Source organism: Triplophysa dalaica, chromosome 10 (genome assembly GCF_015846415.1).
Source record: "Triplophysa dalaica isolate WHDGS20190420 chromosome 10, ASM1584641v1, whole genome shotgun sequence".
In the NCBI taxonomy this organism is placed as follows: domain Eukaryota; kingdom Metazoa; phylum Chordata; class Actinopteri; order Cypriniformes; family Nemacheilidae; genus Triplophysa; species Triplophysa dalaica.
In genome coordinates, this window is record NC_079551.1 from 6,235,280 (window position 1) to 6,252,167 (window position 16,888).

The 16,888-nt window shown below is 36.9% G+C and overlaps 1 protein-coding gene across 5 annotated transcripts; it reads right to left on the minus strand.

The window, feature by feature from the left end:
- Positions 1-6: 6 nt before the first annotated feature.
- Positions 7-14,333, minus strand: glsa (glutaminase a). 5 transcript variants are annotated; one of them, XM_056758926.1, is made up of 18 exons: positions 13,962-14,332; positions 9,363-9,453; positions 9,011-9,129; positions 8,500-8,629; positions 8,295-8,374; positions 8,041-8,204; positions 7,855-7,913; positions 6,228-6,260; positions 6,075-6,133; positions 5,649-5,715; positions 5,514-5,564; positions 5,022-5,198; positions 4,797-4,928; positions 4,614-4,706; positions 2,229-2,290; positions 2,047-2,123; positions 1,895-1,958; positions 7-1,737 (listed from the first exon to the last, which is right to left on the minus strand). In XM_056758926.1, exons 1-18 carry the CDS (start codon positions 14,183-14,185, stop codon positions 1,584-1,586), a joined length of 1,836 nt encoding a protein of 611 aa, XP_056614904.1. In that variant the 5' UTR covers positions 14,186-14,332; the 3' UTR covers positions 7-1,583. The 5 variants fall into 5 exon arrangements, with proteins under 5 accessions (XP_056614904.1, XP_056614903.1, XP_056614902.1 ...); XM_056758925.1 differs by having other exon boundaries at positions 9,363-9,456; XM_056758924.1 differs by having other exon boundaries at positions 9,363-9,459.
- Between the last annotated feature and the right edge of the window lie 2,555 nt (positions 14,334-16,888).

Genomic DNA, 16,888 nt, shown 5'->3' on the forward strand with positions numbered 1-16,888 from the left:
AGAGTGTTTAGAATCTGTTATAAGTCTTTATTGTTTTTTAACTAGCGTTTCTTAAGTGAAATATAAAAAGAAAACCAACGAAATCACAACACAATGCCGTACATTCGTAGCAGTCAATTACAAGTAGCGCAATAATCTTTCGTCTTAAAACGCGCAAGACTTTTATAGCAGTGCGACCGAAACAAGAATAAAACAAAGAACTTATCCAACAGTAGTTTTGCTTAGTATTATCGAGACTTTGTCTGGTCTCTTCTTTATAAATGAATAAATAACATATTTCTTGTAGTTAACCCTACACTTAACTTGTACACAGACACACGCACACGTTTAAAAAACAGTTACAATACTTCAACAGTAACAATAGTGTCCCACAAAAAAATATTCACACAGTTGAGATCAACTCAGCTTTGAGTGTTTTTCAAGTATTCGCACATCTCTAAAACTTCAACATTACTATGGTAAAACAATCGCTGTGATTGTCTGAATACAACGTGTGCATACAGAAAAACCAATAGTCTCATATGGGACTACAGTGCGGTTACACAACCAAGATTTACTTTAGACCACTTCTGACCATAGCTGTTGTTAATACAAGTCGATATTTTGGGATTCTTACCATGTAATGCCATTAAAACAGATCTATAGAAGTTGCTGTGTTTTTTTGCCTACAGAACATTCTTATTCAATATAATCACATGACAACAGGTTATCGAGTTAGTTGCTTATAGCCTAACATGTTTACCAGTGTTAGTGTTATAAACTACATAAACTGTCAATTTCAAACATCTTAAAGTCAAATATCTTGCACAAGAACAACTATACAAATTTTGTGTTGATTTTACAGAGAATCCTTCAATCAGGCGACGCCCATTTTAGATTTACAGGTTGTGAAAATGTGGATTTGTTGGTTTTAAAAACGACATCAATTCTACGAACAAACATACAGCTATAGGTGGAATTAAATTCATAACAAACAAACACCAAAAGCCAAATAAAATTAAATAGTGCAAATATTTCTTAACAATCGAAGAACAAATTCAAGTGATACACAATCGATCAGAGGCGAAAAGAACAACACACGTAATAAAGAAGAGGATATTTAAAGTTAAATTATTAAAAATAAAATAAATGTGAAAATGTTCATTTAAATCTCACCTAATGCTGGTCATTACTGCCAAAGCTGCTTTTCTTAGATATTTTCGATTAAATATCTATTTGACATCTTTTGGCATATGAAACGAAACTTAATGTACATAAATGTACATTTACTATATACGTTCATATATTATATTAAGATATAAAGATATAGGTCTTATACCTTATATATATTGGAGTATATTAAATCGATATTGCCTGTTCAGGTGGAGTTACGGCTATAAGACCTTTAAGAGACTGTACAAGCCTCTGTGTACACTAAAACAAAACTACAGAGGTCACACCCCATAAACACAACGAAACAGGGTTAAGAGGGGCCAAACACTGTTTGTTTTGTATAGGCCGTCTTAAATGCATACCTCAGACACACAGACTCACTGGAAATAAAATCTGGAGTGTTTGTTCCGTTTGAAAGGAGGAGAACATCTCTACAACATCCCGTCCAAATTCTTCTCGGCGGTCTCTTTTTCTACATTGGATGTGGTCTCCTTGGGGCTGTAGGTGTTGTGATAGTCCTGCAGGATTGTTACCACGTCGTGATGACCGAAATGAATGGCCTCGTCCATCGGAGTGTTTCCCCACCTGTCCAGAAATGAAACAAGCATTTTAAAGGGATAGTTCACTGAAAATGTAAATTTCTTCATGGAGTTTAATGATAAAACTCAAAATGATATATTGCGATTATGGCTGCTCAATGAGAATTACAAGTTCTGTGGTTGTAATAATTTAAGATGTATACCTGTCTCTGGGTACTGGATTCACTTTACAGGCCTCCAACAGAAAACGAACAACTTCAGCGTGACCTAAAAGCAAAAACAAAAATGAAGTCCTAAGTGACCTAAAATAAATTGTAGTTCAGCGGATGCAGTGCTCTGGGTTTTCAACTTTTACCTTCAGCTGCTGCTACATGAAGAGCCGTCCTGGAGTCATAGTCACGTTGCTCCATGTCCATAGACGACAGCGCAAACCTGAACATAACATACATAACATGTCAAACAAAATGCAGACACCCTAAACTGTGTTTAACGTTGTAAATTACTTTAAACTAATTTATTTGTGATGGGTCATGGTACCTCCTCAACGCAGACACGTCCCCGGTGTAGGCAGCAAACAGCAAGTTGATAACTGACTTGACCTAGAAGAAAACATAAGAATCATTTATCCACAGAAGATCCCAAAGATTTGAGTCCAAGCAGAGGAATACAAACAAAAGACGAAATATGTTACAAAATATTTGTGAATAGCAAACAACAAGAACTACACAAGGTGCATAATCGTTTACAAATAGTTTATTTAAGATTTAACCGTGATGACAAAAAAATATGGTAAGAACTAACACTTCATTTATGTTAAATAGCAAATCTTCTCTAAAAGTGGTCACTGTAAACAAATTGGGTAACAAAAAAGTATTTTCCTTCATTACAATTTTCAAGACACTTCAAGACACTATCGGTTTAATCGGCACTTCTTGATCAGTATTGAAAATACAATTTGCAGATTTTCTAGAGGTTTGGGTTTCATAGGACAATATTGACCACAAAGAGGCACAGTAGATTCAGCCATAGCAATATTTTTTTAAAGGGCACTACTGTGCAGAACTGTCCAAAAAAGACAGATTGAACAATCAACGCAAAAAACGCAAAACAAAATTTCACAGTTATTTGAAAGATATTTTATCAATATCATGTTTCTTCCAGTGTTATCTAATCACAGTCAACCAGTACCGCTGTAGTTTCTCAAGTTGTTTGGTTTCAAGACTGGTTCGTTCTGGTTTTCAAGTAAGTCTCTTATTCCTAGATAAATATTCAAAATGTTTTGTAAAAACAAAATTACTATTTCGGTTGTTTAATTGCATTCAGAAAACAGCAAACGCCTGTTTAAGACACCGAAGCGATCAATTGTTTACATTAAACATTTCTGACAGTACTTCAAAAAAAGGAAATAAAAACATTTGAGCTTGAAATAGCCCATGATAAAAACATGCATAATACAGCGATCAACCCTTGAATGGTGTTCATTTTGTAACTTGATGTCTGCAGCCTAAATAATTTATGTAAAAGTACATGTGAAATGCATGTGAAAGTACGAGAAACATTTAGAGCATCAGTAATATTTGTCATTTACTGTAAATGCATACTTATGAAAATGGGTGCCATTTTGCAAAAAGAGTATTAACAAGAATAATCTGACGAAGAAATGTTGATCTTGATAAGTTTTAATGTCTTTGGAAAAAAACGATTGTGTCCTATATCTTTAACAAAGGTCCCACAGACGTAAACACCAAACAAGGATTAAATAAAACACACAGTGAATCTCTTCTTGAGGCTGAATTTATGAAACAAATTTTTTTTTTTTATGTTTTAAAGCCAGAGCGTGTCACTTTTTTGTCTCAAGCAGCATTAAACACGATTTCAAGATTTTTCACATTGTTTAATTCGACCAATCCCACGTATGCTACCAGTTTTGTCCAATTAGACCCTTTAGAAATGCTTACAGGCACTTACAGGCTATATGTTTGCAATATTTTTAGTATTTAAATAGTTTTTAAATAAACAAATAAAAAACATAAGCCTCAAAGGTTTATATTGGTATGCTCTGTACAGAAAAAAACAACAACTCAAAACCTTTCACACTGGTCCTTTATCAAAAACATACACTATTGGGAACGACTTTGACCTGTACATTTTAACCAAAATAAATGAAAAAACATCTCATGACTGTAGCAGCAGTAGTCACCAATGACCTTTTTCCTCTTAATCTCCACAAACAGGAGCTACTTCTCAACCAAAGGAAATGCTTGGCTATTGGATGTGTGCCTGTGTGTGTGAGAATGGGCGTTTTCTCTTTTAGTTTCTTTCTGCTTTGGTCTTCATCCTATAGACTAAAGTGGTGGAACTGTCTTCGTCCGTTTCCGAGGGGCAAACTTTTTTCCAAAGGTTCTCGGCGAGCGCTAGCTCCTTCTGAAGGCTCGTATAATCCATGGGTCGGAGGATCTGCTGCTGGTTCAACCAATACGGACACGGACAGATTACCAGATTAGATCATTTCATCACAGGATTTCCTGCTTGGATTAGTATGGATGGCAGAGAAATATACAAACAGTGAAAGCGATTTGAGAAACGGCGCAGTTTAGCGTAAATGTTAACGCACAATAAAAAAGTTTTATCATCAATCCCAGTAAGCACATGTACGCAGGGAGGGCAGTAAAATATGCAGCATCGTAAATCAAGGATGTTAGTTGTGTTTAGAAGCAAAGAGAGACAAGCAGTACCCTGGTCCTCCAGCAGGGGGAGTGTAAGAAAAATGTACGCTTGTTAAAAGTAATAAAGACGTGACAATGGAGGTTAAACTCGTAGCGTGATTTGGTTTGTCAGCACACACACACACACTCGCAACACGTCTATGTAAGAGAATATTTTGCTTCAGTTGTACACCCAGTGAAAATATCTGTCACTCACCCGCTGTTCTCCACCCTCTCTGCGTGGATCCAGTTTCTTGGCAAAGTGGCGTAAATTGTCATAGTTGTGGAAATTGAAAAGCTGGACCAGATCCTGCGAGAAAATTAAAAGCCAAGTATCACGTCAATAGTTAATAAGTGAAGGAAACTCAAAATTCTGCCTTTAAAGCAGATAAAGTAGTACCGTGCAGAATTGGATACCGCGCACGCTGTTGCCCAGTTTATCAAGTGGAGGAGACCAACACATGACACCCATCACATTGGGCACTACCAGTAGGATGCCTCCAGCCACGCCCGATTTGGCCGGAAGACCAACCTTCAATAAAGTATGACAAATCACGTATAAATACATAACATAAACTAATTATCGTTAACATCAAAGTTGTTTTTTATTCGTGCGAAAACGTACGTGGAAAGCAAATTGTCCGGAGAAGTCGTACATGCCGCAAGAGTGCATGAGACTCAGAGTGTCCCTCACAGCCTCCGGGTTCAACACACGCTCGCCCGTGATTGGACAGAAGCCGCCGTTGGCTAGGGTCGCCGCCATGACGCTGGCGCTTTCACAGGTCACCTCGATAGAGCACAACTGCACACACGAACCAATTACACGGTCAGTCATGTTCTGATATCTTGCATTTAACTTAAAATATCTTTGCAATAAATTTTATTTACATGTTCAATGTACAATTCCTTAATATTTCAATAGATATACACAGTTCTGTCCATCTTTAAAAAAAAAATCACTTTGCATTTACATTATAAACATACGTTATTCAGTATATATTGTGTCCCGCGTCCTAGACATCACTGTTGATTACTAACAAGTCTGTCAAATGCTGTGTGTCTAAAAACAACTTTTCTCAAGCAGACACACTGTTTAAAAGAAATATCTTTAACCGACCTGGAAGTAAAGATCCAGGATGGAAGTCATATCTGTACCCTCTGGAAAACACTGTAGGTTTGGAAAACATATACAGTAAATGCCCATTTGATTTTTAGCTGTGTAATAATTACAAAAATGTTATTTATTTCGTACCTTCTTTTCCTTCAGGTAGTAACCAATTGCGAAGTTTCTATCACCTGACAGTCTCTCAGACTGAAACCTGCCAATTACACAAATTCATTTTAAGGACACATCTCAAATGTAACTAATTTTATGTATTCTTTAAAATCTGCCATCTGTATTTTGTTATATAAGTAAATCAGTTATGGAGATGTAAGTGTATTACAATGATTCGCAATGGAAACATAAAACTGTTGGATTTCGTTGGAAATGTTTTTTAAACACCCTTAAGGAAAAGTTCGTAAAGTAACCTGCATTTATGAATTGTACACAGATGGCGATGTAGAGACAAAAGTTAAGGGTCGCATATTTTATATACTAAAATGTAATTCAGTTGTGAACAAAAACCTTTACTGATGGAAGAAAAGTACTTGTATTGTATAAATAAATAAAACTTACGTAGCATTGCTGAAACCAACATACTCGTTTCCTGCCAACTTCTTCATAAAGTTCATCACCTACAACAACACAGTTGCTGTAATTTACCACCAAAGTCCTAATCATAAATGAAACTATAAAATCATAAAGAGAAATGACACTAATTGTACTCACATAGTCAAATTTCTCAGCGTTGCCAGCACCTTGCTGTAAATCAAAAACAAAGAGTATGAATGAAAATATCTCACAGCCGATATGAACTTGTTCACACGCACAACCTTCTGAATGGAAAGCCATACAATTCAAACAAAAATGATTAAAGTACCGCATTCAGTAAACGTACACCAGAAACAGAAATGCTATGCAATTAAGTTTGCACGCTATGTTTATGCTATGTTACGCTTTAAAATAAAGCAGACGATTTCAAATGAAGCAAGATAAAATGAAATACAAAATGTAGCTTGTTTTGATTCATGTAACTTTAATTTGTGTCAAAGGGTGATTGTGTGCGAGTAAATTATATTGCTGTGGAATCACAAAATGCAAAATGTTAAGAGGGGGATCAAACAAAACAGCTAAAACTAACTCAATTTTAAACTATGTTTTCTTCAAGTTTGTTTTAGTAGTTTAGTATTTTGCAAAACTTTAGAAGTGTGTAATGCATATCAGTGGTTCTAAAAAAAAAGTTTTTTCCACATTGAAGAAATGTTTACTGAAAGTACTGTGTCTTGCTAAATATCGTAAGACAAGAGGTAATTAAAACGTTTTAAAAAAATCTATCAAATTCAAAATGACATTTTATGTTAAAACAAAAACAAAGCTTGATTGTTGTCACCCACAGGCATTAAACAAAAAAGTCTTTCAGATAGTAGAGAAATGAATTCGCCTTATGCTAATGTAGCCTAGCATTAGCTTTAGTTTGCAATTTGTTCAATGAGGAAAAATAAATGAAAGGGAAATTACCAACGTCATTGACCTGTTGGGAGGGTCATAATTTCCCACAGTTCCTAATGCTGTAAAATACGCAACAACAATAAAGAAAATCCTTTACACAGACATCACACATTACCACCCCGACAGGCCTGAGAAACATTTCATGCACGGTATTTACTTTAAAATGTTGTTTCATTATAACTAAAATGCTATAAAATCTGATGTTTGTTCATATGAACGTAAGAGCTTTGTGTAACAAAGCCCTGTGTGAAAGTGTATTCATTTTATTTACCAAAACAATGCCCATAGTAGTCATATATCTATTTATTTTGCTCTCCCGAGTAGTTTCGCTGGTTGCATTTTATAATCTGGGTTTGGCATTGGTCGCCGTTCATTTTTGGTATTGACACAATTTGAGACTTTACAAACTCTACAAATGACAAAATGTATATCAACTGAAAAATAAACCCGATAATCTCATGCTGGAGACATTTATGTTGTAAACAGCTTTATCTCATAACTGAGGCCATGTCTTCATTGAGATAAATCACATTTCCCTCTTGAATTTATAACCATCATGAATCTATCTTTCCAAACCAAATTCCTCTTCCTGTTCTTTCTCTCTTCAATATAATCCTTTCAGAGTGATTGTTCATAACCTTAATCTCAGATGAGAGAATATAATCAGATTAAATTCCACGGCCTCTCTGATCCTCACAAACATTATCTAACACATCATCAAAACATTTTAGGTTATTAATGTGGAAAAAGACAGGAATTCTGTTGAACTTTTGACACATTTTGTAGGCGTTACAGGTTCCCATTTATCAACACAGTAGAAGGTGGAGAAGATAAAAATGCGATTTACCTTGAGGAGGGATGTACACACTATAGCCCCGGCGTTTACCATGGGATTGTGAGGTTTATCTGGAAAAATTTGTTCAATTAATGAGTGCACTAAATGTTGTAATCGCAAAAATATATTTAATAGTAAAAATGTTTCTTTCTCTAAACTTATCACCAGAAAGAGATTTCAACAATGAGATCGTCTCACCATCTTCATCTAGGAAGAGTTTGTTGAACCGAAGACCGCTGGGCTCTTTTCCTATAAAACGGTGTACGTAATCGGTGCCGTGGTCGTGAACCGCGATGGCATATTTTAAGGGTTTCACACACGACTGCAGACAAAATGGTACTTTCGTGTCACCTGCCGTGTATCTGTGAATAGAAAAGATGAAAGCAAAATGTTTTTACAAACTCGAAGAAAACCAAAAAATGAAAACAAAATAATGTGAAGCAAACGTTCACCGTTGGCCATCTACAGTGCAGAGTGAAACCGCCCAAAGATTCGGACTAAATTTTGATAGCTGAGGAATGTAGTCCGCCACCTACGACACAAAAGCAACAAAACGGAGTTTGTATCGCAAAGCGAAAACACAATTCGTCAACAGCTCATCTTATTATCTTCTAAGAAATAACTGTTTCCGTTTGTCGTTGGGCAGCGAGCACACACCTGGCCGCCTGAGAGTGATTTAGCGCTCTCGTAAATTTGATCGATGTGGGAGGTGAACGACTGAAAGTCAGGAATGACGAACTTCTTACGGAAAGCCTGAGTCAGCAGCACGATATTGCTTTGCACACACCTGCAAGGTAAAAATAAAGGTCAGACAAAATTCGACACTAAAAGTTTCAACAGCTTTAGGGAAAGCAACGTAAATAATTCATAAACTCCGGGACCACAAGGACAAATATTGAAAAAAAAAGACTTCTGATTTTGTCCCTGGGAACCCTGAAGTTCTTCAGTACAGAAACTCAGTTAAGGACAAAACTTGTTTCTTATGCTTAAGAAGAACAGTTTTTTCTGCCATCTGTAGATATAGAAGGTGTTGGCTAAATTCTTTGTAACTGTTGTATCTACGACCAATCATTTTGCATGCTTCAAAAACAACAAAATTCGATGATTATAATAAACATTTAACATTCTAAAATTTGGACACTTGGTTTAGTCTGACGTAAATGTTTACTTTTTAAACAGGTGTTTATCCAGAGCGCCGTCTGACGTGGTTTTTAGTGTGACCTTCAACATCTCCATGCACTCCTTAAGACGAGGGTCTCCAGTTCGCAGACCAGTGGATTTCAACGCCTGAAAAACATGACCGTAAACGTACAAAATTTATACAAACCTACAATCAGAAATGTAACTGCTTTATTTTGTTAAATCAAAATGATTAGAAATAGTTTCACTATTGTACATCACGAGTTGTTTGTATTAGGAGGAGGGACAACTGTAGGAAGATCAATATTTGCGGTTACAGGGAGAGATATGATAGCAACGGCCTTGTCCTCCTTTCCTTGTTAGTGTGTGTGTGATTTTACCGTGGTAAATTTATGTGCTGGAATTTTCTCCTGACCCTCTGCGATGGTGTAGAACAGGAGATCTTCCAGGCTGGGCAAAATGCCTGCCTTCCTTCTTCTGTGACAAATAGATAAGCAAAGCAGGTGAGATTGTACCAAATCACTCATTTTTTTATTAGGGAACATGTTAACACATTACTCTTAAAAACACGTTTTTCCCAAAGTAATAAAATAAAAGCATTTCTTTAAAAAGAAATCCTTTTGACGAACCACTGACTGACATTGTAAGACATTTTTCCTTTAAAAAAGGTAGTTAGTACTTAAAGAAAATAACTCCTACAAAAGTTACATTTGTTAAACATTCAGACACATTAAGCGTAAAGCGGAATTCAGAAGTGCAAACAATACATTGCATTGTGGGATAACTGTAATAATCCAGAGATCATCACTCTGTACACTAACATAAATCTCAAGAGTAAAGTTACATGGGTACAACAAATGAAAGTTAAATGTGGTTCTCGAACACAGAACAGGGGGAAAAAGCACACCGTTTTGGAGGAGTTACAACAAAGCAAGAAATAATGCAAAAAGAAAAACATTTACAGAAAATAAAAAGACCAAAGAAACACATACTTACACAAATGCAAAGCAAGCAGTCCAACCAGATGGGAAAGAAAACAAAACAGAAATGAGTGACACATCTAGCTATCTAAAAAAACTGATGTATATTTAAAACAAATTAAGACACACAATTGCATGAGCATGTATGACCAATGACTTAACAATTCGGCAAAACATTCATAACATTAAAAGCCGACTATATTTAAATGCATACTGTAAAAACGAATTTAAAAATGCAGGATTTTTTTTAAATCAGCACATCTCTTTTGCCAGAAGAAATATCAGCAACCTTTATGTGATTATTTTGACATATTTGTGCAATGACCATATGGCAGCCTGTTTGGTTTGCGTTTTTAATGAGGTCTTGTGTGAAATATCAGTGGAATTTAACAACCACCTCAAATTCTCTTTCTTTAGCAGATGTTCGCTCCACAAGGCCAAAAATATTATAAAGAAGCTGTATATACAAATCAATAAATGTTTATGATAAAAGTTCAATACAGCTTGACATTAGCCATTTTTGATTGATTTCCTCAAATACTATTAAGAGACACCACATTAAAATTTAGTAAAAGCTAACACAAACTTGAACCCTATAATCTCAAAATGGTCAAATACTTGGCCTGGCATATATCATATTAACTACAAGCAAAGATTATCAGTGGGCCAAAAATACTTCCTCAACCATTTCACACTAATCCAAAATCAGCTCAGATGTCGACCATTTTACAAACACCACAATTGCACCGATCCTGTGGTTTACAGTGAGATGTTATCCTGACACAACATACCAGGACACGAATGCTTGCGAGAGCAAACGCCCCTCCCGGACTAAATTTAAACCTTCACTTCCTTGCAAACAACTGATCCCTGTTAATGCACAGGCATCACGCCAAACAAACTCCATGACATTCCCAGACATGTACACCCAAACATTAACACACAAACATCAATTTTACAGTACACTTGTATACTTAAAATCGTTCAATTATACTTCTTTGTATTATCCTTTTTTGCTTCTATAGAATGATTTTGTAAGTACATTTTTTGCAGTGTACTGCAAAGTGTTGATAAAAACACCATTGGTACACACGTATACAATTTCTATGGTACAAAAAAAGTGTTTGTGTGTTATACGAGCCCGAAATACAATTAGATATATGGAGGAGGGTTTGTCATCCTTGTGGGAATGATGTTTCTCGCAATACTTTGGGGACTAATTTATCCGCAGAAGAAAGCTACATCTGACAAGACCTCCCTTGGGGAATGCTGAAAAACGAATGTATAGATAAATCATATACATATTTGTGTTTTCTTTTAAGATTTAGGGCTAATCTGTAGTTATGACAATTGGTTAAATAAAATATATCCTAGTTAACATGTGTATCTCACAGGAATTTATTGCTATTTTACGAGGTGGCTAATTCGTATGGATTTCTATGTTTTGAGTCATTCAAAAACGTGCAATTACTTGAAAGAAGCAATATTGAAGCCCCACCCCTAAACCTAATGTTACTCGTGCCAAAGGGAATCATACTAAAATGTACAACTTTTGAGTTGTGTGAATTCATCCGAATTAACCAAATTTAGCCACCTCATAGAATAGTTACGTTTTGGCTGTCATATTGTGTTGGAATATGCGTTCACCTGGAAGTGAGATGATTTTACAGTATAACAGGATTTGTGAATGTTCCTCTGTATAGTTAAAGTTGTTTTAAAACTCTATTATAGTCATCGTTAAACTTTGTCTAAAATACACACACAAAATGAAATAATACATCCAGATCTTCCAATATAAACTGGACAAGAAAACATATTTTTTTTTCATTATGCCTGGGATTACATCTGATCAAAATTGGTGTCTGATTTTTCGCTGCAGGCATAACTTTCCAGATAAGATTCCAGAGCAGCAGTGCTATTCAAACCGTGCCAGCATGACTCACCCTCACGCATCCATTTGTCAACTGGTACCGTCACGACGGATAAACTTCCCGTGTCAGCGATTTTGCGTGAGCTGATTCATTCGAATCCTGTGCTAGTGTTTTGCGTTCTTAAGCATTAAAAAATCATCCCTGCGTAACAGTATCTACATCACATGGTTGCTAAGGCTTTATGGGTGGTCGCTAAGTAGCTGTTTCAGCACCACTTCTAAAGTCAAATAAACCCAACCCTGTATCAACATCTCTGTGATATTCCAACCTCTCCTTTGATGCAAATCTAATGGAAGTTTGCCTATTTTACCATCCAGTCTGGCTTTTAACGACATTTGTTTGGTGTGTGTGAATGAAGCTAAAACGGGGCGTGCTGATCGCCCTCAGGACTGTGGACAGATGCCTCTGAGACCTGACACCACGAATTAGACTGTGAAGAACAAGAGCAAAGCTTTGGTATTGTACCAAAGCCCTTTATATGATACTCACAGACACAATGCAAGAGAGAGAGCTCAAATTATTTAAAGAAGGGAGACAGATAGAGAGAGGGAGAGAGAGCTTAGAGAAGTATTTTGTCACCCTTTACACACCCTCTTGTCATTTCAAACCTGTATGATGTTCATTTTTCTGCAGAACATGAAAGATATTTTGTAAAATGTTTGTAACAGCACACCACAGCCCCCCCTTTCACTTCTATTGTAACCAATGTAAGCAAATGGGGGATGATAATGACATTCTTCAAAATATCTTCTTTTGTGTTCTGCGGAAGAAAGAACATACAGGTTTGAAATGACAAGAGGCTGAGTGAATGATGACAAAATTTTCATTTTGAAGGTGAACTACTCCTTTAAGAGGGTCTCAGGCTCACATCCGTTAGTGTTACATGTGAACTGTTGATGGATTCAATCAATGAACCAATCGACTGTGTTAAAAAGGGAGGGTGGGGGATCACAGATACACCGCATCTCTGGATGTCATGTTGCCGTTGACAACCAGCTTGTGCAGTCCTCCATCACTTAACGCCTTCAAGAGATTGGCTCTGTTGCCAAATCTAGTGAGCCGCCTATGTAAACAACATTTTAAAGGTGTCATAAGCTCGCCATCTGGAAAAATGAGCAAGAGTGATAAACCAGGGTGGCAGGTGGATGAAGGCAGACAATTTTACTAACAATATGGGAGGCATGACGTAGAAACATGAAGATGATGATAAGGTCTTACAGATGTAACAATCACCCAAGCATGACCTTCAAAAGTCATTGAGGGAACGAGAGAGAGGGGCCTGTCCCTCCAAGGACAAAAACACATTCTACGCATACCAAATGAGAAAATAGATTACAAAAACATGAACGATAGTATGGGCATCTCGAGAACAGGTCTAACGTCCATCAAAAACCAGTAAGATCTTTTATAAAAACATCCCTGGCCCTTGTGTCTTCTGGAAAAAAACGGTTGCAACAATTCTGTATCCAAAGAGCTTCCGTTTCAGAAACAGGAAGTGGGTATATGAACTAAAAAATGATAGTTAAAAGGGCATTCATTTAATTGATCATGTCTGTGACTGATTTATTTCATGCAAAGGGACAATATATACTTTTGTATCAGTAGATAAAGCAAAACCTATTAAAACAAGTATCCAGATTTTCATACACACATAGACATTAAAGAGGACAGGCCCATGTTCAGACTAGTTGACTAATGAATTCCTTCCCTAACGAATGAATTAAAAAACACTCTTCACCAAGCCCATTTTTAAAAACGACAACATGAAGCTGATATTTACACAGATCACAGAGGACCAGGGCCCTTGGGAATTTGACCCCCATCCTTTGTGACGCATCTCCGTGCATCCTTATCTACAGTAATCAAACTAATATTTATATGATAAAACCAGCATTTTCATGACGTAGGGAGTCAGTTGGTTATGGTGGGCCACTAAGAATGAATGAATGAATCGGATTCGTCACATTTGTTAAAGCGAAACCAAACCTGCCGTCTCGGTTAAACGATGCCTTACTGCACGTGCCATTGACGTTTATACGTGGTCCGATTCATCAAACAAGCTACTCACTTCTCCGTGGCCGCATTTTTCTGGGCTTGGTCGGCCCCGTCCGTCTGGGTGCACAGAGCGCGTCTAAACGGAGACGCGCATCCTCCTCCGGCGCCGGAGACGCGCCTCCAGGACACCGGCCGCGCACCGGCGGTTATATTATCTGTATTGCTGCTATTCAATATGCGCTTTAGATTTGGTTTACAAAAGTCCTTTAACGCCGCCGAGAACCTAAACTGAAACATTTCAAACTCAAACAGGCGAAATAAAGAGCGGTGTTTTCGGCGAGTGTACTGGTAACGTATTGTATTTTTAAATGTGGTTATCCGAAAATCCTCTATTCGTGAGAGTCGTGCCGGTTTCTTCCCTCGTTGCTCCTATTCGGTGTGTTGGTTTTGACGCGACGGAATAACACACGCCCGTTGAAGCGATACTCGCGTTCTATTGGCCAATGTGACGTCGTTCTCAGCGCTGGTTGGCTCATGCGCGAATCAATCATTGTTGTGACGTACATCACTTCCCTTAGCTGGTGAGAGGCTGGCCGTGTCGCGATGAGCGACCTGTGGCGTACTGCTAACTGCGCAGTAAGCACTGCGTATTAAATAAACGCGGTTCCTATTAAACAGTTGTATGATGCAGTGGGCGATCTAAGTTTTATATGGATACAGGAAAGTCGTGTGCTTTACGCAATATAAAAACTGTTTTTGAGTCAGTAGATAGTTTAGTATGGTAGTACGCAGCATCAGGGTAGCCAATGGAACGCGTCCGCGCGTCGACATTTCTTAGAGATTTATGTTTAACACAGTGACGTTTCAATGATTATATGTTCGTTGGCTTATCCCCTATGATTTTGAATGATTCAACTTTATTTCAATTTTACCGTTATGCAAAATTATAGGCATTAAAAATGGCAGACCAGTGGGATTTAAAGTGTTAGTGCATAAATGACTGGCCAATTATAAACATTATAATAATACCCAACAGTGCGAATGATCAGTGACGCGTTGTTTTCACTGTAGGTCAGTCAAATGCATGGACACAGGAATTTGTCTTGACGCCGACTATTATGCAATTTTTTACAAGTTAAATAGATCTCTGACCTTTACTGTATCCGACTATAATGCAATTCACTCACGCAATTTACATTCATAAAAATCTATAAGCAATTGAGTAACAAAAGTGTTGCATTAAAAATGTCTGTATATATGTATTTGTATATTATGTACCCCACCTGATAAAAGCGTCTGCTAAATGTAAATGTAAATTTTGACGTTATTTAACATGATATTATAAGGATATGAATGTCAACGAATATGTAATTACATTCATTTTACGTCATTAGAACGGTTTTAATTCGGTTTGGTGACGTAAGGAGCACCGTTTCAAGCACTATTAACACACGTCGCAGCCGTACGGCTGTACGCACTGTGCGTACCATAAGGGGGCGCTAGTTATAATCTTATTTATTTGTTTAAATATTTAAATAGTAATTGGATTTTTTTTTATCTGTGTACACTCATGACATATTTAGAATGCAAGAAAGAATGACAGTAAATAAATAAACAAATGTGCGTGGTTAACCGTTCTCGCGATCTGTTAAAGGTACATGTTGCCAGATCTTCATATTAAAAAAAACAATCAACAAAGACTAACCGAAAATAAACCTTAAAAATCCAAATAGGATATATTTTATAAGACAACAAAAACCCAAATTTTACAAAAAAGAGCCGTGGTTAATGAGCTTAAGACCAAATATCAAGCATAGAAAGCGCTTAAAAATAAAAGACATGGCAACATTTCAAAGGAGCGCTCCGTGATACAGACTTCCGAGCGTTAACAAAACAAATCACGCCTGTCAGCGGTATTTTACTTTAAGTATTTAGCCGAAAAATAGCAGGCTTATATTCTTATTTACAGCTGCAAAATGCTAGAACAGCGTTACCAGTGTGACAATTTATCACTTAATGCGGGTGTTTCATACACACATGATAATTTAGTGAATTCACTCCTATATATAAATGCGATTGTCACTTCCGAAACTGCAGTGTGTGCAGGGCGCATCAGGGTGAAAGACACCAGGCTTACTGGACTTGCACTTATGAAGATTCAACCTGAGATGAAAATGAACTTGGTGCTTAAACAGGGAGGAGGAGAGTAAGCCTCAAACAGCTATAAGCAAAGTTTATCTTATATATATATATATATATATACTGACTGGCCATTTGGGATTTCGTTATGATGGTTTTACAGCTCGCAATGAGCGTACATTTGCATTTTTGTTGTTTGCCTCTGAGCATCTTATTGAGCGTTTGGACCCGGAAACAGTCCATGACCCTCCATATATGGTGGTGCGTGACGTCACACTAAACAACCCAATAACGAATCTCAGATAATTTCGTCTTGTTGAGTTAAATGATTATTGTTGAGTTAAAATTATATTTAAAAGAAATTGAGCGTTTGAATCCGGAAACAGTATATGACCTTCCATTTATGGTGGTGCGTGACGTCAGACTTAACATCCGAATACCTTCGGTCGTTTTGCCACCTAGTGGACATCCTGTGAAGTTACACGTGTTAACCCCATATATTATACAATTTTCTTAAATTTGTAGTTTATTAGAATTAGTTTTCTTGTAATGTTTTCTATAAGTCAATATCTTCTGTCATTAATATAGTCCTTAAATCTCAAGTGAAGTACGTAGAGTACATCCAGATAAACTCATCTGAACTCGGCCACACACCTTCAAGCACAAACCGAATGTTTCATCCATTCCATATAGACAAGGTCACATGTTGTGTTTAACAAAGATCATGAACCGCACATTTATGGTTAACCCCAGTCATGCAGCAGAGGCCTCATGGGAAATCATGCTGTCGAGCCAAAATACAATTCAAGAGGCCGTTATGATGCTTTTATACTTTCACCATCAGTTACTTCCCTAACTTTT